Genomic DNA, 26,918 nt, shown 5'->3' with positions numbered 1-26,918 from the left:
ACACCAGACACACACTGGAGAAGTGAAGACACTACTGAGTGAACTACAACGAACACCAGACACACACTTGAGAAGTGAAGACACTACTGAGTGAACTACAACGAACACCAGACACACACTGGAGAAGTGAAGACACTACTGAGTAAACTACAACGAACACCAGACACACACTGGAGAAGTGAAGACACTACTGAGTGAACTACAACGAACACCAGACACACACTGGAGAAGTGAAGACACTACTGAGTGAACTACAACGAACATTCAAACACTGGAGAAGTGAAGACACTACTGAGTGAACTACAACGAACACCAGACACACACTGGAGAAGTGAAGACACTACTGAGTGAACTACAACGAACACCAGACACACACTGGAGAAGTGAAGACACTACTGAGTGAACTACAAAGAACATTCAAACACTGGAGAAGTGAAGACACTACTGAGTGAACTACAACGAACATTCAAACACTGGAGAAGTGAAGACACTACTGAGTGAACTACATCGAACATTCAAACACTGGAGAAGTGAAGACACTACTGAGTGAACTACAACGAACACCAGACACACACTGGAGAAGTGAAGACACTACTGAGTGAACTACAACGAACACCAGACACACACTAGAGAAGTGAAGACACTACTGAGTGAACTACAACGAACACCAGACACACACTTGAGAAGTGAAGACACTACTGAGTGAACTACAACGAACACCAGACACACACTGGAGAAGTGAAGACACTACTGAGTGAACTACAACGAACACCAGACACACACTTGAGAAGTGAAGACACTACTGAGTGAACTACATCGAACACCAGACACACACTGGAGAAGTGAAGACACTACTGAGTGAACTACATCGAACATTCAAACACTGGAGAAGTGAAGACACTACTGAGTGAACTACAACGAACACCAGACACACACTTGAGAAGTGAAGACACTACTGAGTGAACTACATCGAACACCAGACACACACTGGAGAAGTGAAGACACTACTGAGTGAACTACATCGAACATTCAAACACTGGAGAAGTGAAGACACTACTGAGTGAACTACAACGAACACCAGACACACACTGGAGAAGTGAAGACACTACTGAGTGAACTACATCGAACATTCAAACACTGGAGAAGTGAAGACACTACTGAGTGAACTACATCGAACATTCAAACACTGGAGAAGTGAAGACACTACTGAGTGAACTACAACGAACACCAGACACACACTGGAGAAGTGAAGACACTACTGAGTGAACTACATCGAACATTCAAACACTGGAGAAGTGAAGACACTACTGAGTGAACTACATCGAACATTCAAACACTGGAGAAGTGAAGACACTACTGAGTGAACTACATCGAACATTCAAACACTGGAGAAGTGAAGACACTACTGAGTGAACTACATCGAACATTCAAACACTGGAGAAGTGAAGACACTACTGATTGAACTACAACGAACACCAGACACACACTGGAGAAGTGAAGACACTACTGAGTGAACTACAACGAACACCAGACAAACACTGGAGAAGTGAAGACACTACTGAGTGAACTACAACGAACACCAGACACACACTGGAGAAGTGAAGACACTACTGAGTGAACTACAACGAACACCAGACAAACACTGGAGAAGTGAAGACACTACTGAGTGAACTACAACGAACACCAGACACACACTGGAGAAGTGAAGACACTACTGAGTGAACTACAACGAACACCAGACACACACTGGAGAAGTGAAGACACTACTGAGTGAACTACAACGAACACCAGACACACACTGGAGAAGTGAAGACACTACTGAGTGAACTACAACGAACACCAGACACACACTGGAGAAGTGAAGACACTACTGAGTGAACTACAACGAACACCAGACACACACTGGAGAAGTGAAGACACTACTGAGTGAACTACAACGAACACCAGACACACACTGGAGAAGTGAAGACACTACTGAGTGAACTACAACGAACACCAGACACACACTGGAGAAGTGAAGACACTACTGAGTGAACTACATACCTGGTAGATAATGGGATGACATATTATCTGTGGTTTATAATAGAAGGGACTGAACTACTGTGTACACACTTCGCAAAACCTACACAGCAACTACCACAGGTTTGGAAGTCAGCAAATGTTTATGGTAATGGTAGGACAGTAGAGTGGTAGAACACCTGTGTATGGCGATGGTAGGACAGTAGAGTGGTAGAACACCTGTGTATGGTGATGGTAGGACAGTTGAGTGGTACAACACTTGTGTATGGTGATGGTAGGACAGTAGAGTGGTACAACACTTGTGTATGGTGATGGTAGGACAGTTGAGTAGTACAACACTTGTGTATGGTGATGGTAGGACAGTTGAGTAGTACAACACTTGTGTATGGTGATGGTAGGACAGTTGAGTGGTACAACACTTGTGTATGGTGATGGTAGGACAGTAGAGTGGTACAACACTTGTGTATGGTGATGGTAGGACAGTAGAGTGGTACAACACTTGTGTATGGTGATGGTAGGACGGTAGAGTGGTACAACACTTGTGTATGGTGATGGTAGGACAGTAGAGTGGAACAACACTTGTGTATGGTGATGGTAGGACAGTAGAGTGGTACAACACTTGTGTATGGTGATGGTAGGACAGTAGAGTGGTACAACACTTGTGTATGGTGATGGTAGGACGGTAGAGTGGTACAACACTTGTGTATGGTGATGGTAGGACAGTAGAGTGGTACAACACTTGTGTATGGTGATGGTAGGACAGTAGAGTGGAACAACACTTGTGTATGGTGATGGTAGGACAGTTGAGTAGTACAACACTTGTGTATGGTGATGGTAGGACAGTTGAGTAGTACAACACTTGTGTATGGTGATGGTAGGACAGTAGAGTGGTACAACACTTGTGTATGGTGATGGTAGGACAGTAGAGTGGTACAACACTTGTGTATGGTGATGGTAGGACGGTAGAGTGGTACAACACTTGTGTATGGTGATGGTAGGACAGTAGAGTGGTACAACACTTGTGTATGGTGATGGTAGGACGGTAGAGTGGTACAACACTTGTGTATGGTGATGGTAGGACAGTAGAGTGGAACAACACTTGTGTATGGTGATGGTAGGACAGTTGAGTAGTACAACACTTGTGTATGGTGATGGTAGGACAGTTGAGTAGTACAACACTTGTGTATGGTGATGGTAGGACAGTAGAGTGGTACAACACTTGTGTATGGTGATGGTAGGACAGTAGAGTGGTACAACACTTGTGTATGGTGATGGTAGGACAGTTGAGTGGAACAACACTTGTGTATGGTGATGGTAGGACAGTAGAGTGGTACAACACTTGTGTATGGTGATGGTAGGACAGTAGAGTGGTACAACACTTGTGTATGGTGATGGTAGGACAGTAGAGTGGTACAACACTTGTGTATGGTGATGGTAGGACAGTAGAGTGGAACAACACTTGTGTATGGTGATGGTAGGACAGTAGAGTGGTACAACACTTGTGTATGGTGATGGTAGGACAGTAGAGTGGTACAACACTTGTGTATGGTGATGGTAGGACAGTAGAGTGGTACAACACTTGTGTATGGTGATGGTAGGACAGTAGAGTGGTACAACACTTGTGTATGGTGATGGTAGGACAGTAGAGTGGTACAACACTTGTGTATGGTGATGGTAGGACAGTAGAGTGGTACAACACTTGTGTATGGTGATGGTAGGACGGTAGAGTGGTACAACACTTGTGTATGGTGATGGTAGGACAGTAGAGTGGTACAACACGTGTGTATGACAGTTTTCATTAAGAATTGTAATTTGTAAGTTGAATCTTAGGATGGAATGGTTCTCCACATAATTTTGATTTTTATACTGGTAAACAGTTAAATTTTAATGCCATCAGAAGGTCTCGAGCTACAATAGAAAAAGCAAGTATTTACACTCAGTGGCCACGTAATTTGGTACACCTAGTACTGAGTAGGGCTTTGCATTTCCCCAAGACAATCTGAATTCTTCGTGTCATGCTAGAAACTTGTCTTAGAGATGCTGGTCCATGTTGACATGATAGTATCAAGCAGTGTTGACATGATAGCATCATGAAGTGTTGACATGATAGCATCATGCAATGTTGACATGATAGCATCATGCAGTGTTGACATGATAGCATCATGAAGTGTTGACATGATAGCATCATCCAGTGTTGACATGATAGCATCATGAAGTGTTGACACGATAGCATCATGCAGTGTTGACATGATAGCATCATGCAATGTTGACATGATAGCATCATGCAGTGTTGACATGATAGCATCATGCAGTGTTGACATGATAGCATCATTCAGTGTTGACATTATAGCATCATGCAGTGTTGACATGATAGCATCATGCAGTGTTGACATGATAGCAACATGCAGTATTGACAAGATAGCATCATGAAGTGTTGACATGATAGCATCATGAAGTGTTGACACGATAGCATCATGCAGTGTTGACATGATAGCATCATGCAATGTTGACATGATAGCATCATGCAGTGTTGACATGATAGCATCATGCAGTGTTGACATGATAGCATCATGCAATGTTGACATGATAGCATCATGCAGTGTTGACATGATAGCAACATGCAGTATTGAGAGGATAGCATCATGAAGTGTTGACATGATAGCATCATGAAGTGTTGACATGATAGCATCATTTCAACATTACGTCAGCATTACGTCAGCAACTGTGTCAACCAGAGTCAGGGTTACGTCAGCAACTGTGTCAACCAGAGTCAGGGTTACGTCAGCAACTGTGTCAACCAGAGTCAGGGTTACGTCAGCAACTGTGTCAACCAGAGTCAGGGTTACGTCAGCAACTGTGTCAACCAGAGTCAGGGTTACGTCAGCAACTGTGTCAACCAGAGTCAGGGTTACGTCAGCAACTGTGTCAACCAGAGTCAGAGTTACGTCAGCAACTGTGTCAACCAGAGTCAGGGTTACGTCAGCAACTGTGTCAACCAGAGTCAGGGTTACGTCAGCAACTGTGTCAACCAGAGTCAGGGTTACGTCAGCAACTGTGTCAACCAGAGTCAGGGTTACGTCAGCAACTGTGTCAACCAGAGTCAGGGTTACGTCAGCAACTGTGTCAACCAGAGTCAGGGTTACGTCAGCAACTGTGTCAACCAGAGTCAGGGTTACGTCATCAACTGTGTCAACCAGAGTCAGGGTTACGACAGCAACTGTGTCAACCAGAGTCAGGGTTACGTCAGCAACTGTGTCAACCAGAGTCAGGGTTACGTCAGCAACTGTGTCAACCAGAGTCAGGGTTACGTCAGCAACTGTGTCAACCAGAGTCAGGGTTACGTCAGCAACTGTGTCAACCAGAGTCAAGGTTACGTCAGCAACTGTGTCAACCAGAGTCAGGGTTACGTCAGCAACTGTGTCAACCAGAGTCAGGGTTACGTCAGCAACTGTGTCAACCAGAGTCAGGGTTACGTCAGCAACTGTGTCAACCAGAGTCAGGGTTACGTCATCAACTGTGTCAACCAGAGTCAGGGTTACGTCAGCAACTGTGTCAACCAGAGTCAGGGTTACGTCAGCAACTGTGTCAACCAGAGTCAGGGTTACGTCAGCAACTGTGTCAACCAGAGTCAGGGTTACGTCAGCAACTGTGTCAACCAGAGTCAGGGTTACGTCAGCAACTGTGTCAACCAGAGTCAGGGTTACGTCAGCAACTGTGTCAACCAGAGTCAGGGTTACGTCAGCAACTGTGTCAACCAGAGTCAGGGTTACGTCAGCAACTGTGTCAACCAGAGTCAGGGTTACGTCAGCAACTGTGTCAACCAGAGTCAGGGTTACGTCAGCAACTGTGTCAACCAGAGTCAGGGTTACGTCAGCAACTGTGTCAACCAGAGTCAGGGTTACGTCAGCAACTGTGTCAACCAGAGTCAGGGTTACGTCAGCAACTGTGTCAACCAGAGTCAGGGTTACGTCAGCAACTGTGTCAACCAGAGTCAGGGTTACGTCAGCAACTGTGTCAACCAGAGTCAGGGTTACGTCAGCAACTGTGTCAACCAGAGTCAGGGTTACGTCAGCAACTGTGTCAACCAGAGTCAGGGTTACGTCAGCAACTGTGTCAACCAGAGTCAGGGTTACGTCAGCAACTGTGTCAACCAGAGTCAGGGTTACGTCAACAACTGTGTCAACCAGAGTCAGGGTTACGTCAGCAACTGTGTCAACCAGAGTCAGGGTTACGTCATCAACTGTGTCAACCAGAGTCAGGGTTACGTCAGCAACTGTGTCAACCAGAGTCAAGGTTACGTCAGCAATTGTGTCAACCAGAGTCAGGGTTACGTCAGCAACTGTGTCAACCAGAGTCAGGGTTACGTCAGCAACTGTGTCAACCAGAGTCAGGGTTACGTCAGCAACTGTGTCAACCAGAGTCAGGGTTACGTCAGCAACTGTGTCAACCAGAGTCAGGGTTACGTCAACAACTGTGTCAACCAGAGTCAGGGTTACGTCAGCAACTGTGTCAACCAGAGTCAGGGTTACGTCATCAACTGTGTCAACCAGAGTCAGGGTTACGTCAGCAACTGTGTCAACCAGAGTCAGGGTTACGTCAGCAACTGTGTCAACCAGAGTCAGGGTTACGTCAGCAACTGTGTCAACCAGAGTCAGGGTTACGTCAGCAACTGTGTCAACCAGAGTCAGGGTTACGTCAGCAACTGTGTCAACCAGAGTCAGGGTTACGTCAGCAACTGTGTCAACCAGAGTCAGGGTTACGTCAACAACTGTGTCAACCAGAGTCAGGGTTACGTCAGCAACTGTGTCAACCAGAGTCAGGGTTACGTCATCAACTGTGTCAACCAGAGTCAGGGTTACGTCAGCAACTGTGTCAACCAGAGTCAGGGTTACGTCAGCAACTGTGTCAACCAGAGTCAGGGTTACGTCAGCAACTGTGTCAACCAGAGTCAGGGTTACGTCAGCAACTGTGTCAACCAGAGTCAGGGTTACGTCAGCAACTGTGTCAACCAGAGTCAGGGTTACGTCAGCAACTGTGTCAACCAGAGTCAGGGTTACGTCAGCAACTGTGTCAACCAGAGTCAGGGTTACGTCAACAACTGTGTCAACCAGAGTCAGGGTTACGTCAGCAACTGTGTCAACCAGAGTCAGGGTTACGTCATCAACTGTGTCAACCAGAGTCAGGGTTACGTCAGCAACTGTGTCAACCAGAGTCAGGGTTACGTCAGCAACTGTGTCAACCAGAGTCAGGGTTACGTCAGCAACTGTGTCAACCAGAGTCAGGGTTACGTCAGCAACTGTGTCAACCAGAGTCAGGGTTACGTCAGCAACTGTGTCAACCAGAGTCAGGGTTACGTCAGCAACTGTGTCAACCAGAGTCAGGGTTACGTCAACAACTGTGTCAACCAGAGTCAGGGTTACGTCAGCAACTGTGTCAACCAGAGTCAGGGTTACGTCAACAACTGTGTCAACCAGAGTCAGGGTTACGTCAACAACTGTGGAGATGTTGGCGGTGTTTTACGTCTCAGTCTTAAAAAGATCATTAGAACCTTTGATCTGTAGACTGATGACGTGGTTCACTGAACACAGAGGTGGTTCACTGAACACAGAGGTGGTTCACTGAACACAGAGGTGGTTCACTGAACACAGAGGTGGTTCACTGAACACAGAGGTGGTTCACTGAACACAGAGGTGGTTCACTGAACACAGAGGTGGTTCACTGAACACAGAGGTGGTTCACTGAACACAGAGGTGGTTCACTGAACACAGAGGTGGTTCACTGAACACAGAGGTGGTTCACTGAACACAGAGGTGGTTCACTGAACACAGAGGTGGTTCACTGAACACAGACGTGGTTCACTGAACACAGAGGTGGTTCACTGAACACAGAGGTGGTTCACTGAACACGGAGGTGGTTCACTGAACACGGAGGTGGTTCACTGAACACGGAGGTGGTTCACTGAACACGGAGGTGGTTCACTGAACACAGAGGTGGTTCACTGAACACAGAGGTGGTTCACTGAACCCAGAGGTGGTTCACTGAACACAGAGGTGGTTCACTGAACACAGAGGTGGTTCACTGAACACAGAGGTGGTTCACTGAACACAGAGGTGGTTCACTGAACACAGAGGTGGTTCACTGAACACAGAGGTGGTTCACTGAACACAGAGGTGGTTCACTGAACACAGAGGTGGTTCACTGAACACAGAGGTGGTTCACTGAACACAGAGGTGGTTCACTGAACACGGAGGTGGTTCACTGAACACGGAGGTGGTTCACTGAACACGGAGGTGGTTCACTGAACACGGAGGTGGTTCACTGAACACAGAGGTGGTTCACTGAACACAGAGGTGGTTCACTGAACCCAGAGGTGGTTCACTGAACACAGAGGTGGTTCACTGAACACAGAGGTGGTTCACTGAACACAGAGGTGGTTCACTGAACACAGAGGTGGTTCACTGAACACAGAGGTGGTTCACTGAACACAGAGGTGGTTCACTGAACACAGAGGTGGTTCACTGAACACAGAGGTGGTTCACTGAACACAGACGTGGTTCACTGAACACAGAAGTGGTTCACTGAACACAGAGGTGGTTCACTGAACACAGAGGTGGTTCACTGAACACAGAGGTGGTCACTGAACACAGAGGTGGTTCACTGAACGCAGAGGTGGTTCACTGATCACAAACGCAGTTTTGGTCACCGTATTACAGAATGGATATAAATACCCCGGAAAACGTACAAAGGAGGATGACAAAGTTGATCCCATGTATCAGAAATCTTCCCTATGAGGATAGACTGAGGTCCCTGAATCTGCACTCTCTAGAAAGGCGTAGAATTAGGGGGGATATGATTATTTTTTTTTTTTTTTTTTTTATTATCACACTGGCCGATTCCCACCAAGGCAGGGTGGCCCGAAAAAGAAAAACTTTCACCATCATTCACTCCATCACTGTCTTGCCAGAAGGGTGCTTTACACTACAGTTTTTAAACTGCAACATTAACACCCCTCCTTCAGAGTGCAGGCACTGTACTTCCCATCTCCAGGACTCAAGTCCGGCCTGCCGGATTCCCTGAATCCCTTCATAAATGTTACTTTGCTCACACTCCAACAGCACGTCAAGTATTAAAAACCATTTGTCTCCATTCACTCCTATCAAACACGCTCACGCATGCCTGCTGGAAGTCCAAGCCCCTCGCACACAAAACCTCCTTTACCCCCTCCCTCCAACCCTTCCTAGGCCGACCCCTACCCCCGCCTTCCTTCCACTACAGACTGATACACTCTTGAAGTTATTCTGTTTCGCTCCATTCTCTCTACATGTCCGAACCACCTCAACAACCCTTCCTCAGCCCTCTGGACAACAGTTTTGGTAATCCCGCACCTCCTCCTAACTTCCAAACTACGAATTCTCTGCATTATATTCACACCACACATTGCCCTCAGACATGACATCTCCACTGCCTCCAGCCTTCTCCTCGCTGCAACATTCATCACCCATGCTTCACACCCATATAAGAGCGTTGGTAAAACTATACTCTCATACATTCCCCTCTTTGCCTCCAAGGACAAAGTTCTCTGTCTCCACAGACTCCTAAGTGCACCACTCACTCTTTTTCCCTCATCAATTCTATGATTCACCTCATCTTTCATAGACCCATCCGCTGACACGTCCACGTGGAGTGGGGGATATGATTGAGGTGTATAAATGGAAAACAAGAATTAATAAAGGGATGTAAATAGCGTACTAAAAATATCTAGCCAAGACAGGACTCGCAGCAACGGTTTTAAGTTGGAAAAAATCAGATTCAAGAAGGATATAGGAAAGCACTGGTTTGGTAATAGAGTTGTGGATGAGTGGAACAAACTCCCGAGTACCATCATAGAGTTAAGACGTTGTGTAGTTCTAAAAATAGGTTAGATAAATACATGAGTGGGTGTGAGTTGGACCTGACTAGCTTGTGCTACTAGGCCAGATGCCGTGCTCCTTCCTGAAGTGTAATAATGTTGGTAGAATTACCGACAGAATGTAAAGTAGTACACGGACACAATTGCAACTAATGTAACATTTTTATTGTGGCAACGTTTCTCTCTCCATTATTATTTTCACCCATCCAAATCCTCCTTGTAATCCAAGGGAATTTAGATAAAAATAGACACTTGTGCAACATCTGGATATTTTTATTTTGGTCGTTTCGCTATCCAGTGACTTTATCAATACAAATTCAAGGCCATAACTGGAAGGTAAGAACTGTATATAAAAGATGAGGTAATCAGTCCCTCAGCCTTGGAAATGATGTGAAGATCACCATAGTCGTGAAGAATCTGGAGTACAGTGCTGGCGCTTATATACTGGCGTCAGGTGGAAAGGGACGGGTAGCAGACGAGGGCATAGTCACTGCTAGGCGGGATTAACCAGTGAAAGTAGGTCCTACCCGAGGGATGGGTTAGTGGTGGTAATGGTAGTAGTATTAGTCGTGAAGATGGTTATGTAGATGTCCTCTGAACCAAGATTCCATGATGTTGCAGTGTCTGTTGCAGTATCTTGCAGTGTCTGACAAGCCAGATTTGTAAGGCTGCACAAGACAGAGTATTGCGAGAGGTAAACAAAGAAAACCATCCGTCCCAGAAGCAGGGACAACTATGAAAAATTTACACAGGTTAAAAAAGAAATTTAGTGATAAGAGCCTTCCAGTTTTAGGTGTAGCAAACCAGTTGTAAAACTGACAGATTCTTCCCACTAGATCATCATGCATTTTCCTGGAGGAATCTAACACCCGCGCAGCAGTGATGAGATCTAGCTCAAGGTCTTTCACAGCCGATGAGTAAGATATTATCGGTGTTGTACAGATGTGAAACACATTCATAAACACTTTTTTTTGTGGTCACATTAGCTCCTATGTTAATCCGTATAGAAATATATACAGTTGGATAGGTTTATTAAACCAACCTGATCTAGAACACTGACCTGCTAGGTTTATTAAACCAGCTTGGTCTAGTGGTCAGAACACTGACCTGCTAGTTTATTAAGCCAGCCTAGTATAGTGATAACACTGACCTGCTTGTTTTATTAAACCAGCCTGGTTTAGTGATAACACTGACCCGCTTGTTTTATTAAACCAACCTGGTATAGTGATAACACTGACCTGCTAGTTTATTAAGCCAGCCTAGTAGTGATAACACTGACCCGCTTGTTTTATTAAACCAGCCTGGTTTAGTGATAACACTGACCCGCTTGTTTTATTAAACCAACCTGGTTTACTGATAACACTGACCCGCTTGTTTTATTAAACCAACCTGGTATAGTGATAACACTGATCTGCTAGTTTTATTGAACCAGCCTGGTATAGTGATAGCACTGACCTTGTTTTATTAAACCAGCCTGGTATAGTGATAACACTGACCTGCTAGTTTTATTAAACCAGCCTAGTATAGTGATAACACTGACCTGCTAGTTTTATTAAACCAGCCTGGTGTAGTGATAACACTGACCTGCTAGTTTTATTAAACCAGCCTAGTATAGTGATAACACTGACCTGCTAGGCTTATTAAACCAGCCTGGTGTAGTGATAACACTGACCTGCTAGTTTTATTAAACCATCCTGGTGTAGTGATAACACTGACCTGCTAGGTTTATTAAACCAGCCTGGTGTAGTGATAACACTGACCTGCTAGTTTTATTAAACCAGCCTAGTATAGTGATAACACTGATCTGCTAGTTTTATTAAACCAGCCTGGTATAGTGATAGCACTGACCTTGTTTTATTAAACCAGCCTGGTATTGTGATAACACTGACCTGCTAGTTTTATTAAACCAGCCTGGTGTAGTGATAACACTGACCTGCTAGGTTTATTAAACCAGCCTGGTGTAGTGATAACACTGACCTGCTAGTTTTATTAAACCAGCCTGGTATAGTGATAACACTGACCTGCTAGTTTTATTAAACCAGCCTGGTGTAGTGATAACACTGACCTGCTAGTTTTATTAAACCAGCCTGGTATTGTGATAACACTGACCTGCTAGTTTTATTAAACCAGCCTGGTATAGTGATAACACTGACCTGCTAGGTTTATTAAACCAGCCTGGTATAGTGATAACACTGACCTGCTAGTTTTATTAAACCAGCCTGGTATAGTGATAACACTGACCTGCTAGTTTTATTAAACCAGCCTGGTATAGTGATAACACTGACCTGCTTGTTTTACTACTGGTTTGTTAGTGGTTTAAACCTCACCATTCCCCCGAGGTGTAAACAATTGCGTTATTAACATTTTCGTAAATCACTTTATTTCGCCCAAATACTTTACTGACATCTGTAATAAATGATGGTATCTTTACTGAGGTGACTCATACTGTATGTAAACTTGTTGTAGTCACGCCATTATCACCTCTCTCTCCTTCACAGTTGTTGTAGTCGCGCCATTATCATCTGTCTCTCCTTCACAGTTGTTGTAGTCACGCCATTATCACCTCTCTCTCCTTAGATTAAACTCAGTTGTACTATAGCTCATTCTAGCTCAATACATAGTCAATACCAAATTCACTATACTAGACCATAGAGCAATTACTAGTGAGAGACTGGTGCTATTTTTAATTTGTATCTTTATATTATTAGATTAAACCTAGTTGTACTATAGCTCATTCTAGCTCAAAACATAGACTCCACAAAACTCATTATATTAGACCTTAGTGCAATTCAAGTGAGAGTCTTGTTCTATTTTTAATTTGTATTTTTATATTACTAGTTTATACCTAGTTGTACTTTAGTTCATTCCAGCACAACACATAGACAACATCAACTTCATTATGTGTAGCAGTGACTATACTCTATATGACCAAAATACTCTAGCTATATACTTATCCAAACTTCCCACCACTACAGATATCAGTACTAGAACTCAACACACAACTCAGGATATAAATAACCATAATTTAAACCTAGAAGATGATTGATCACGTTGACCCTGATCTAAACCTCCATAATCTGACACACAATCAAAACCTATTGGAAAGTAACTGCCTTTATTACACAGCATCACAAGCCACCACTATCCTAAACAATGCTAAAAGTCTATCAGTACTTAACTACAACATCAGGTCCTTAAGCAAACACTATGATGACCTCCTAGCACTCCTTGAAGCACTAAAGACACCCTTCTCCTGCATTATTCTTACTGAGACCTGGCTTAAGCAGGACACAATAGATATCTACCCTCTACCAGGATACACAGCAATTCACAACTGCAGACCAAACCAAGTTGGGGGTGGTATTGCAATCTATTACTCTAACCAATTATCTTGTATTAGCACCACTTGCTTTAGTGATGAATATGGGGAATACATTTTTGCTAATTTTACTGTAAAAAACCTTAAGACACCTATAACAATCGGTGCCATTTACCGGATAACCTTTTACACAAACATCCCAAATTTCAGTGAGAAATTAAAGTCACTAATAACAAACAGACAAATGAATAAGCACCACCTTCTCTTAGCTGGAGACTTCAACATCAACCTTGGCTTACTAGATGATCAGCCTGTAACTGATTTCATCAACAATATGAACAACACACTTCTCATACCAACAATAACTAAACCAACCAGGCTCACTGAGATAAGTGCAACCATAATAGACCACATATGGACCAATATACTAGCCCCCTTAAATCAGGGATAATCACAGATAGCACTACAGACCACTACCCTACCTTCCTCCTGACAAACATTAGTAAACCACCACTTGAATACAACAAAGTCTCATTTAGACTCCATGATGAGGCCTCAATAAGGAAGTTCACAGCTGACCTAGAGACTGTTGACTGGCCTACAGAATTCTCCAAGGCCAATGGTATTGATGACTGGACAGACATTTTTCTTAACAAATTACTTAGACTATACAACAAACATTGTCCTATAAAAACGAAACAGATCACAAACAAACGGCTTGGTTGCCCATGGCTAACCAGCATTATTCTGAAATCCATTGACAAGAAACACCAATATGAAAAGCAATATAGACAGGGCTTAATACACAAAGATATTCTTAAACACTATTCATCAGTTCTCACCAAAGTAATAAAAAAAAGCCAAACAACTATACTACTCCAGTAGATTCACAGACACAAGAGGAGATATAAAAAAGACCTGGAAAACACTCTCTCAGATTCTAGGGACCCACAAACTGAAAAAAACCAAGAATATTGTCCTAACTAAACCTAATGAAACACCACTACATCCCACTGACACAGCTAACAAGATAAACGACTTCTTCTCAACCATAGGATCTAATCTCGCCAATAAAATCCCACATACCAATGCCCATGCCGGGGACTACCTAGATGGGAATTTCCCAAATTCCTTCTATCTTGCACCTTAACTGAGCCCTGGAAGTCACTGAGATTATAGTCACTTAAAAATAACTCAGGAATCTGTCTCATGTCCCACCATTACTGTAATAAGCGAGCAGCCCATGTCCTTTCGGCATGCTATTTCATTACTTTTTAACAAGTCACTAGAAACTAGCACCTTCCCGAAACTACTCAAGATGGCAAGGGTTACACCAATACATAAAGGTGGTGATCCTACAGACTGAAACAACTATAGGCCAATATCAAACTTACCATTGCTATCCAAAATCTTTGAGAAACTCGTGCACAGGAGACTATATTCATTTATAACGACACAAAACATACTCAACCCCTGCCAATTTGGATTCAGGGAAAAATAAAAGCACTAATGATGCAATCATAAAAATGCTAGACCTGCTTTACACAGCATTGGAAAATAAGGAATATCCACTAGGAATTTTTATTGACCTAAGAAAAGCTTTTGACACAGTAGACCACGACATCCTACTCCACAAACTTGACCATTATGGTATAAGAGGCCATGTGCTTGCTTATTTCAAATCTTACCTTACTAATAGGTATCAATATGTCACCATTAAAGACACAGCATCAACAACACGGCCACTTGATACTGGAATTCCGCAGGGAAGTGTCCTTGGTCCTCTGCTCTTCCTCATATACATCAATGATCTTCCAAACATATCCCAACACGACTTATGTCATCTCTCACCCTAATCTTGCCACCCTCAACACCATTGTTAACGAGGAGCTGATCAAAATATCGACTTGGATGACAGCCAATAAACTTATGCTTAACACTGACAAAACCTACTATATTATGTTTGGTAGCAGAGCAGGAGATGCACAAATTAACATTGAGATCGACAACACTCTAATTACCAGACATAATGAGGGCAAATTCCTAGGCCTATACCTTGACAACAACCTGAATTTCAGCACCCATATCCAGCACATAACCAAAAAAGTATCCAAAACGGTTGGGATCCTCTCCAAGATACGATACTACGTGCCGCAAAATGCCCTTCTCACACTATACCATTCACTTATTTATCCATACCTCACCTATGCTATTTGTGCTTGGGGATCAACTGCAGCAACACACCTAAAGCCAATAATAACCCAACAAAAAGCTGCAGTAAGAATAATCACTAAATCCCATCCTGGCAACACCCCCCACTCTTCATAGATCTAAACTTACTCCCTGTTCAGTACATCCACACTTACTACTGTGCAATCTACATCTACAGGACCTTAAACTCCAATATCAACCTTGACCTAAAACGCTTTCTTGATAGTTGTGACAGAACCCACAGGCATAACACCAGACACAAACATCTCTACGACATTCCCCGTGTCCGACTAAACCTTTACAAAAATTCAATGTATGTCAAAGGCCCTAAAATCTGGAACACCCTACCTGAGAACTCTAGAACTGCAGACACATTCATCACCTTCAAAACTACCATTAGAAAACATCTTATCTCCCTGATACACCCCGTCAACTAACTACACGAATACCACCTGGTGGTTCACACTTACACTCACTCACCCATTTGACCATAAACAGAAATATTAATCTCAATCTAAAAATAATGAATCCTGTGATACTCCAATACTGAAACTATGTACTGTGCCAAAACAAAAGCATTCACATTGCTAAACTCACAAACTAGTATTTAGTCACTTAGCCATAATACCAACTTACCTCATAATTTGTAATATTTTAAAATAAAGAATTAAACTAAGTCTGCCCGAAATGCCTAGCCATGCTAGGTGTTCTAGTGGTACACTCTGTAATCATTATTTAACTACATGTAAACCACACAATAACCAAATTCTGTAAACTCAGCATTGTAATCCTTATAGAGAATAAACTTTGTAGTCACGCCATTATCACCTCTCTCTCCTTCACAGTTGTTGTAGTCACGCCATTATCACCTCTCTCTCCTTCACAGTTTTTGTAGTCTCGCCATTGTCACCTGTCTCTCCTCCACAGTTGTTGTAGTCACGCCATTATCACCTCTCTCTCCTTCACAGTTTTTGTAGTCTCGCCATTGTCACCTGTCTCTCCTCCACAGTTGTTGTAGTCACGCCATTATCACCTCTCTCCTTCCCACAGTTTTTGTAGTCTTAGCCATTGTCACCTGTCTCTCCTCCACAGTTGTTGTAGTCACGCCATTATCACCTCTCTCCTTCCACAGTTTTGTAGTCTCTCCATTGTCACCTGTCTCTCCTTCACAGTTGTTGTAGTCTCGCCATTATCACCTCTCTCTCCTTCACAGTTGTTGTAGTCTCGCCATTATCACCTCTCTCTCCTTCACAGTTGTTGTAGTCACGCCATTATCACCTCTCTCTCCTTCACAGTTTTTGTAGTCTCGCCATTGTCACCTGTCTCTCCTCCACAGTTGTTGTAGTCACGCCCTTTTCACCTCTCTCCTTCACAGTTTTTGTAGTCTATTGTCACCTGTCTCTCCTCCACAGTTGTTGTAGTCACGCCATTATCACCTCTCTCCTTCCACAGTTTTTGTAGTCTCGCCATTGTCACCTGTCTCTCCTCCACAGTTGTTGTAGTCACGCCATTATCACCTCTCTCTCCTTCACAGTTTTTGTAGTCTCGCCATTATCACCTCTCTCTCCTTCACAGTTTTTGTAGTCTCGCCATTATCACCTCTCTCTCCTTCACAGTTTTTGTAGTCTCGCCATTATCACCTCTCTCTCCTTCACAGTTTTTGTAGTCTCGCCATTATCACCTCTCTCTCCTTCAAAGTTGTTGTAGTCTCGCCATTATCACCTGTCTCCTTCACAGTTTTTGTAGTCTCGCCATTGTCACCTGTCTCTCCTCCACAGTTGTTGTAGTCACGCCATTATCACCTGTCTCTCCTTCACAGTTTTTGTAGTCTCGCCATTGTCACCTGTCTCTCCTCCACAGTTGTTGTAGTCACGCCATTATCACCTGTCTCTCCTTCACAGTTTTTGTAGTCTCGCCATTGTCACCTGTCTCTCCTCCACAGTTGTTGTCGTCACGCCATTATCACCTGTCTCTCCTTCACAGTTTTTGTGTCTGCCATTGTCACCTGTCTCTCCTCCACAGTTGTTGTAGTCACGCCATTATCACCTGTCTCTCCTTCACAGTTTTTGTAGTCTCGCCATTGTCACCTGTCTCTCCTCCACAGTTGTTGTAGTCACGCCATTATCACCTGTCTCTCCTTCACAGTTTTTGTAGTCTCGCCATTGTCACCTGTCTCTCCTCCACAGTTGCCGGATACCACCATACGTGAAGGAGTATGTCAAGGTGGTGGCCTGGGTGCAAGATGATGCTTACGTTATACAGCCAGGACTAGAGAGTGGTGAGTATACGTATTCCTACTAGCACAGTGAAGTGTGGTGAAGGGACTTACCCACCCTCCCTCTTTCTCTCTTTCTTTCTTTTTTTTTTCTCTCTCTCTCTCTCTCTCTCTCTCTCTCTCTCTCTCTCTCTCTCTCTCTCTCTCTCTGTCTCTGTCTCTGTCTCTGTCTGTCTCTCTCTCTCTCTCTCTCTCTCTCTCTCTCTCTCTCTGTCTCTGTCTCTGTCTCTGTCTGTCTGTCTGTCTCTCTGTTCCCCTCTGCTCTCTCTGTCTCTGCTCTCTCTCTCTCTCTCTCTCTCTCTCTCTCTCTCTCTCTCTCTCTCTCTCTCTGACTCTGTCTGTCTCTCTCTCTCTGTCTCTCTCTCTCTCTCTCTCTCTCTCTCTCTCTCTCTCTCTCTCTCTCTCTCTTTCACCTGGGATAGTGAAGGAAGGCACTAACCCTGCCTCGCTCTCTCTCCTGGGGTAGTGAAGTGTGGTGAAGGAAGGCAGTTACCCTGGATGAGGGAGGTAGATAAGGTCATTACAGAGTGGTAACTATGATTATCACAAGGTGCCACGGCAGGTGTCTGTGTCTACACACACCTGACCTCACAAGGCGGTAAGGAAGGAAGGTCAGAGAGGGATCGAAGAAGAGGGGGAGAGGAAAGGAGAAAGAGCAGAAGAGATTTAGTGGGGATGGTAGTGATAGTGGCAGTAGTAATAGTAGTGAGGGTAGTGGTAGTAGCAGTAGTAATAGTGATGGTAGTGGCAGTAGTAATAGTAGTGATGGTAGTGGTAGTAGTAATAGTGATGGTAGTAGCAGTAGTAATAGTAGTGATGGTAGTGGCAGTAGTAATAGTAGTGATGGTAATGGTAGTAGCAGTAGTAATAGTAGTGATGGTAGGAGTAGTAGCAGTAGTAATAGTAGTGATAGTAGTGGTAGTAACAGTAGTAATAGTAGTGATGGTAGTGGTAGTGGTAGTAGCAGTAGTAATAGTAGTGATGGTAGTGGTAGTAATAGTAGTAATAGTAGTGATGGTAGTGGTAGTAGTAATAGAAGTGATGGTAGTGGTAGTGGCAGTAGTAATAGTAGTGATGGTAGTGGTAGTGGTAGTAACAGTAGTAATAGTAGTGATGGTAGTGGTAGTAACAGTAGTAATAGTAGTGATGGTAGTGGTAGTAACAGTAGTAATAGTAGTGATGGTAGTGGTAGTGGTAGTAGCAGTAGTAATAGTAGTGATGGTAGTGGTAGTAGCAGTAGTAATAGTAGTGATGATAGTGGTAGTGGCAGTAGTAATAGTAGTGATGGTAGTGGTAGTAGCAGTAGTAATAGTAGTGATGGTAGTGGTAGTAACAGTAGTAATAGTGATGGTAGTGGTAGTAGCAGTAGTAATAGTAGTGATGGTAGGAGTAGTAGCAGTAGTAATAGTAGTGATAGTAGTGGTAGTAACAGTAGTAATATTAGTGATGGTAGTGGTAGTGGTAGTAGCAGTAGTAATAGTAGTGATGGTAGTGGTAGTAACAGTAGTAATAGTAGTGATGGTAGTGGTAGTGGTAGTAGCAGTAGTAATAGTAGTGATGGTAGTGGTAGTAACAGTAGTAATAGTAGTGATGGTAGTAGTAGTGGTAGTAATAGTAGTGATGGTAGTAGTAGTGGTAGTAATAGTAGTGATGGTAGTAGTAGTGGTAGTAATAGTGATGGTAGTAGTAGTGGTAGTAATAGTGATGGTAGTAGTGGTAGTAATAGTAGTGATGGTAGTAGTAGTGGTAGTAATAGTAGTGATGGTAGTAGTAGTGGTAGTAATAGTAGTGATAGTAGTAGTGGTAGTAATAGTAGTGATGGTAGTAGTAGTGGTAGTAATAGTAGTGATGGTAGTAGTAGTGGTAGTAATAGTAGTGATGGTAGTAGTAGTGGTAGTAATAGTAGTGATGGTAGTAGTAGTGGTAGTAATAGTAGTGATGGTAGTAGTAGTGGTAGTAATAGTAGTGATGGTAGTAGTAGTGGTAGTAATAGTAGTGATGGTAGTAGTAGTGGTAGTAATAGTAGTGATGGTAGTAGTAGTGGTAGTAATAGTAGTGATGGTAGTAGTAGTGGTAGTAATAGTGATGGTAGTAGTAGTGGTAGTAATAGTAGTGATGGTAGTAGTAGTGGTAGTAATAGTAGTGATGGTAGTAGTAGTGGTAGTAATAGTAGTGATGGTAGTAGTAGTGGTAGTAATAGTAGTGATGGTAGTAGTAGTGGTAGTAATAGTAGTGATGGTAGTAGTAGTGGTAGTAATAGTAGTGATGGTAGTAGTAGTGGTAGTAATAGTAGTAATGGTAGTAGTAGTGGTAGTAATAGTAGTGATAGTAGTGGTAGTAATAGTAGTGATGGTAGTAGTAGTGGTAGTAATAGTGATGGTAGTAGTAGTGGTAGTAATAGTAGTGATGGTAGTAGTAGTGGTAGTAATAGTGATGGTAGTAGTAGTGGTAGTAATAGTAGTGATGGTAGTAGTAGTGGTAGTAATAGTAGTATGTGTAGTAGTGGCAGTAGTAATAGTAGTGATGGTAGTAGTAGTGGTAGTAATAGTAGTGATGGTAGTAGTAGTGGTAGTAATAGTGATGGTAGTAGTAGTGGTAGTAATAGTAGTGATGGTAGTAGTAGTGGTAGTAATAGTAGTGATGGTAGTAGTAGTGGTAGTAATAGTAGTGATGGTAGTAGTAGTGGTAGTAATAGTAGTGATGGTAGTAGTAGTGGTAGTAATAGTAGTAATGGTAGTAGTAGTGGTAGTAATAGTAGTGATGGTAGTAGTAGTGGTAGTAATAGTAGTGATGGTAGTAGTAGTGGTAGTAATAGTAGTGATGGTAGTGGTAGTAATAGCAGTGATGATAGTGGCAGTAGTAATAGTAGTGATGGTAGTGGTAGTGGCAGTAGTAATAGTAGTGATGGTAGTGGTAGTAATAGTAGTAATGGTAGTGGTAGTGGCAGTAGTAATGGTAGTGGTAGTGGCAGTAGTAATAGTAGTGATGGTAGTGGTAGTAGCAGTAGTAATAGTAGTGATGGTAGTGGTAGTGGCAGTAGTAATAGTAGTGATGGTAGTGGTAGTAATAGTAGTGATGGTAGTGGTAGTGGCAGTAGTAATAGTAGTGATGGTAGTGGTAGTGGCAGTAGTAATAGTAGTGATGGTAGTGGTAGTAGCAGTAGTAATAGTAGTGATGGTAGTGGTAGTGGCAGTAGTAATAGTAGTGATGGTAGTGGTAGTGGTAGTAGCAGTAGTAATAGTAGTGATGGTAGTGGTAGTGGCAGTAGTAATAGTAGTGATGGTAGTGGTAGTAGCAGTAGTAATAGTAGTGATGGTAGTGGTAGTGGCAGTAGTAATAGTAGTGATGGTAGTGGTAGTGGCAGTAGTAATAGTAGTGATGGTAGTGGTAGTAGCAGTAGTAATAATAATGGTAGTGGTAGTGGCAGAAGTAATAGTAGTGATGGTAGTGGTAGTAGCAGTAGTAATAGTAGTGATGGTAGTGGTAATAATAGCAGTAATAGTAGTATTAGTAGTAATAAGAGTGGTAGTAAGATAGGGTATTATTAGTAGTAATAAGAGTGATAGTAAGATAGGGTAGTATTAGTAATAATAAGAGTGATAGTAAGATAGGGTAGTATTAGTAGTAATAAGAGTGATAGTAAGATAGGGTAGTATTAGTAGTAATAAGAGTGATAGTAAGATAGGGTAGTATTAGTAGTAATAAGAGTGATAGTAAGATAGGGTAGTATTAGTAGTAATAAGAGTGGTAGTAAGATAGCGTAGTATTAGTAGTAATAAGAGTGATAGTAAGATAGGGTAGTATTAGTAGTAATAAGAGTGATAGTAAGATAGGGTAGTATTAGTAGTAATAAGAGTGATAGTAAGATAGGGTAGTATTAGTAGTAATAAGAGTGGTAGTAAGATAGGGTAGTATTAGTAGTAATAAAAGTGGTAGTAAGATAGGGTAGTATTAGTAGTAATAAGAGTGGTAGTAAGATAGGGTAGTATTAGTAGTAGTAAGAGTGGTAGTAAGATAGGGTAGTATTAGTAGTAATAAGAGTGATAGTAAGATAGGGTAGTATTAGTAGTAATAAGAGTGGTAGTAAGATAGGGTAGTATTATTAGTAATAAGAGTGATAGTAAGATAGGGTAGTATTAGTAGTAATAAGAGTGGTAGTAAGATAGGGTAGTATTAGTAGTAATAAGAGTGGTAGTAAGATAGGGTAGTATTAGTAGTAATAAGAGTGATAGTAAGATAGGGTAGTATTAGTAGTAATAAGAGTGGTAGTAAGATAGGGTAGTATTACGTAATAATAAGTATGGTTGTTACAGGAGGGAAGTACATGATCCTGCACGACGGTAGCTTACACATCTACCGTGCTGATCCCAGCGATGGATATCGTAGTTATCGCTGCCGTGCCAACCACACCCTCACGGGCGACATCACTGAGTCATCAGTTGGCAGAGTTATCATAACTGGTGAGTAAATTATCTTTCTGAGTATTTAAACTGGTACCAGGGCCAGTGAGTCACTGTAAGACCAGTGAGTCACTGTAAGGCCAGTAAGTCACTGTAAGACCAGTAAGTCACTGTAAGACCACTAAGTCACTGTAAGACCAGTAAGTCATTATAAGACCAGTGAGTCACTGTAAGACCAGTAAGTCACTGTAAGACCACGGTCACATGACCTAATGTCACAGTTCGAAAACACTTGTCTTGTATCCTGACCAAACTGACCTAACTTCATGCATAACTAACAATGTGTATTACTAGTAAGTATATATATGACTGCTAAGTGTATATATAACAAGTGTATATATATGACTGGTTAGTATGTATATATGACGACATAGGATTTAAAATACACAGAGGTATGTTTACTCACCATATATACACTAAGAGATGTCTTTACTCAGCATGTATGCATTGAGAGGTGTGTTTAGTCAAGGTATATACACAGAGGTGTGTTTACTCAGCATATTTACACTGAGAGGTGTCTTTACTTAGCATATATACACTGAGAGATGTGTTTACTCAGCATATATACACTGAGAGGTGTGTTTACTCAGCATATATACACTGAGAGATGTCTTCACTCAGCATATATAAACTGAGGGAAGTGTTTACTCAGGGTATATACACTGAAAGGTGTGTTTACTCAGGGTATATACACTGAGAGATGTGTTTACTCAGGGTTTATACACTGAGAGATGTGTTTACTCAGGGTTTATACACCGAGAGATGTGTTTACTCAGGGTATATACACTCAGAGATGTGTTTACTCAGGGTATATACACTGAGAGATGTGTTTACTCAGGGTTTATACACCGAGAGATGTGTTTACTCAGGGTATATACACTGAGAGATGTGTTTACTCAGGGTATATACACTGAGAGATGTGTTTACTCAGGGTTTATACACTGAGAGATGTGTTTACTCAGGGTATATACACTGAGAGATGTGTTTACTCAGGGTATATACACTGAGAGATGTGTTTACTCAGGGTATATACACTGAGAGATGTGTTTACTCAGGGTTTATACACTGAGAGATGTGTTTACTCAGGGTTTATACACCGAGAGATGTGTTTACTCAGGGTATATACACTCAGAGATGTGTTTACTCAGGGTATATACACTGAGAGATGTGTTTACTCAGGGTTTATACACCGAGAGATGTGTTTACTCAGGGTATATACACTGAGAGATGTGTTTACTCAGGGTATATACACTGAGAGATGTGTTTACTCAGGGTTTATACACTGAGAGATGTGTTTACTCGGGTATATACACTGAGAGATGTGTTTACTCAGGGTATATACACTGAGAGATGTGTTTACTCAGGGTATATACACTGAGAGATGTGTTTACTCAGGTTATATACACTGAGAGATGTGTTTACTCAGGGTATATACACTGAGAGATAACCTTAATCCATATTTAAGGTATTAAAGTATTCTTGTCATGGTGAGGTGCAGCCTGAAGGTTCTTAGTGTAGTAGATACCACTGAGGATACCATCTGTGGATACCACTGAGGGTACAATCTGGGGATACCACTGAGGATACCATCTGGGGATACCACTGAGGATACCATCTGTGGATACCACTGAGGGTACCATCTGGGGATACCACTGAGGATACCATCTGGGGATACCACTGATGGTACCATCTGGGGATAACACTGAGGGTACCATCTGTGGATACCACTGAGGGTACCATCTGGGGATACCACTGATGGTACCATCTGGGGATACCACTGAGGGCACCATCTGTGGATACCACTGAGGGTACCATCTGTGGATACCACTGAGGGTACCATCTGGGGATACCACTGATGGTACCATCTGGGGATAACACTGAGGGTACCGTCTGTGGATACCACTGAGGGTACCATCTGGGGATACCACTGAGGATACCATCTGGGGATACCACTGATGGTACCATCTGGGGATAACACTGAGGGTACCATCTGTGGATACCACTGAGGGTACCATCTGGGGATACCACTGATGGTACCATCTGGGGATACCACTGAGGGCACCATCTGTGGATACCACTGAGGGTACCATCTGTGGATACCACTGAGGGTACCATCTGGGGATACCACTGATGGTACCATCTGGGGATAACACTGAGGGTACCATCTGTGGATACCACTGAGGGTACCATCTGGGGATACCATATGGGGATACCACTGAGGGTACCATCTGGGGATACCACTGAGGGTGCCACCTGTGGATACCACTGAGGGTACCATCTGGGGATACCACTGTGGGTGCCATCTGGGGATACCACTGAGGTACCATCTGGGGATGCCACTGAGGGTACCATCTGTGTATACCACTGAGGGTACCATCTGGGGATACCACTGAGGGTACCATCTGTGGATACCACTGAGGGTACCATCTGGGGATACCACTGAGGGTACCATCTGGGGATACCACTGAAGGTACCATCTGGGGATACCACTGAAGGTACCACCGGGGGATATCACTGAAGGTAACATCTGGGGATACCACTGAAGGTACCATCTGGGGATACCACTGAAGGTACCACCGGGGGATACCACTGAAGGTACCATCTAGGGATACCACTGAAGGTACCACCGGGGGATACCACTGAAGGTACCATCTGGGGATACCACTGAAGGTACCATCTGGGGATATCACTGAAGGTACCACCGGTGGATACCACTGAAGGTACCATCGAGGGATACCACTGAAGGCACCATCAGGTGATACCACTGAAGGTACCATCTAATGATACCACTGAAGGTACCATCTAGGGATACCACTGAAGGTACCATCTAGGGATACCACTGAAGGTACCATCTAGGAATATCACTGAAGGTACCATCTAGGGATACCACTGAAGGTACCATCTGGGGATACCACTGAAGGTACCACCGGGGGATACCACTGAAGGTACCACCGGGGGATACCACTGAAGGTAGCCACTTGTCTTACTTACAGGTAGCCACTTGTCTTACTTACAGGTAGCCACTTGTCTTACAGGTAGCTACTTGTCTTACTTACAGGTAGCCACTTGTCTTGCTTACAGGTAGCCACTTGTCTTACTTACAGGTAGCCACTTGTCTTACTTACAGGTAGCCACTTGTCTTGCTTACAGGTAGCCACTTGTCTTACAGGTAGCCACTTGTCTTACTTACAGGTAGCCACTTGTCTTACTTACAGGTAGCCACTTGTCTTACATACCGGTAGCCACTTGTCGTACGTACAGGTAGCCACTTGTCCTACTTACAGGTAGCCACTTGTCTTGCTTACAGGTAGCCACTTGTCTTGCTTACAGGTAGCCACTTGTCTTGCTTACAGGTAGCCACTTGTCTTGCTTACAGGTAGCCACTTGTCTTACTTACAGGTAGCCACTTGTCTTACTTACAGGTAGCCACTTGTCTTACTTACAGGTAGCCACTTGTCTTACTTACAGGTAGCCACTTGTCTTACTTACAGGTAGCCACTTGTCTTACTTACAGGTAGCCACTTGTCTTACTTACAGGTAGCCACTTGTCTTACTTACAGGTAGCCACTTGTCTTACTTACAGGTAGCCACTTGTCTTACTTACAGGTAGCCACTTGTCTTACTTACAGGTAGCCACTTGTCTTGCTTACAGGTAGCCACTTGTCTTACTTACAGGTAGCCACTTGTCTTACTTACAGGTAGCCACTTGTCTTACAGGTAGCCACTTGTCTTACTTACAGGTAGCCACTTGTCTTACTTACAGGTAGTCACTTGTCTTACAGGTAGCCACTTGTCTTACTTACAGGTAGCCACTTGTCTTACTTACAGGTAGCCACTTGTCTTGCTTACAGGTAGCCACTTGTCTTACAGGTAGCCACTTGTCTTACTTACAGGTAGCCACTTGTCTTACTTACAGGTAGCCACTTGTCTTACATACCGGTAGCCACTTGTCGTACGTACAGGTAGCCACTTGTCCTACTTACAGGTAGCCACTTGTCTTGCTTACAGGTAGCCACTTGTCTTGCTTACAGGTAGCCACTTGTCTTGCTTACAGGTAGCCACTTGTCTTGCTTACAGGTAGCCACTTGTCTTACTTACAGGTAGCCACTTGTCTTACTTACAGGTAGCCACTTGTCTTACTTACAGGTAGCCACTTGTCTTACTTACAGGTAGCCACTTGTCTTACTTACAGGTAGCCACTTGTCTTACTTACAGGTAGCCACTTGTCTTACTTACAGGTAGCCACTTGTCTTACTTACAGGTAGCCACTTGTCTTACTTACAGGTAGCCACTTGTCTTACTTACAGGTAGCCACTTGTCTTACTTACAGGTAGCCACTTGTCTTGCTTACAGGTAGCCACTTGTCTTACTTACAGGTAGCCACTTGTCTTACTTACAGGTAGCCACTTGTCTTACAGGTAGCCACTTGTCTTACTTACAGGTAGCCACTTGTCTTACTTACAGGTAGTCACTTGTCTTACAGGTAGCCACTTGTCTTACTTACAGGTAGCCACTTGTCTTACAGGTAGCCACTTGTCTTACTTACAGGTAGCCACTTGTCTTACAGGTAGCCACTTGTCTTACTTACAGGTAGCCACTTGTCTTACAGGTAGCCACTTGTCTTACAGGTAGCCACTTGTCTTACAGGTAGCCACTTGTCTTACTTACAGGTAGCCACTTGTCTTACTTACAGGTAGCCACTTGTCTTACTTACAGGTAGCCACT

At 43.2% G+C, this 26,918-nt stretch overlaps 1 protein-coding gene across 1 annotated transcript in view; it reads left to right on the top strand.

Moving 5' to 3' along the window:
* The window catches only part of LOC128687035 (cell adhesion molecule Dscam2-like), an 817,703-nt gene that overhangs the window by 494,786 nt on the left and 295,999 nt on the right, over positions 1 to 26,918 (top strand). The window contains exons 5-6 of the mRNA XM_070082408.1: positions 17,645 to 17,736; positions 22,047 to 22,193. Of these exons, the coding sequence (XP_069938509.1) occupies positions 17,645 to 17,736; positions 22,047 to 22,193 (239 nt within the window). The remainder of the gene's footprint in view (positions 1 to 17,644; positions 17,737 to 22,046; positions 22,194 to 26,918) is intronic.

Source organism: Cherax quadricarinatus, chromosome 7 (genome assembly GCF_038502225.1).
Source record: "Cherax quadricarinatus isolate ZL_2023a chromosome 7, ASM3850222v1, whole genome shotgun sequence".
Lineage (NCBI taxonomy): Eukaryota > Metazoa > Arthropoda > Malacostraca > Decapoda > Parastacidae > Cherax > Cherax quadricarinatus.
The sequence above is the reverse complement of the archived record's forward strand: the minus strand, read 5'-3'. Positions and strand labels throughout refer to the sequence as shown.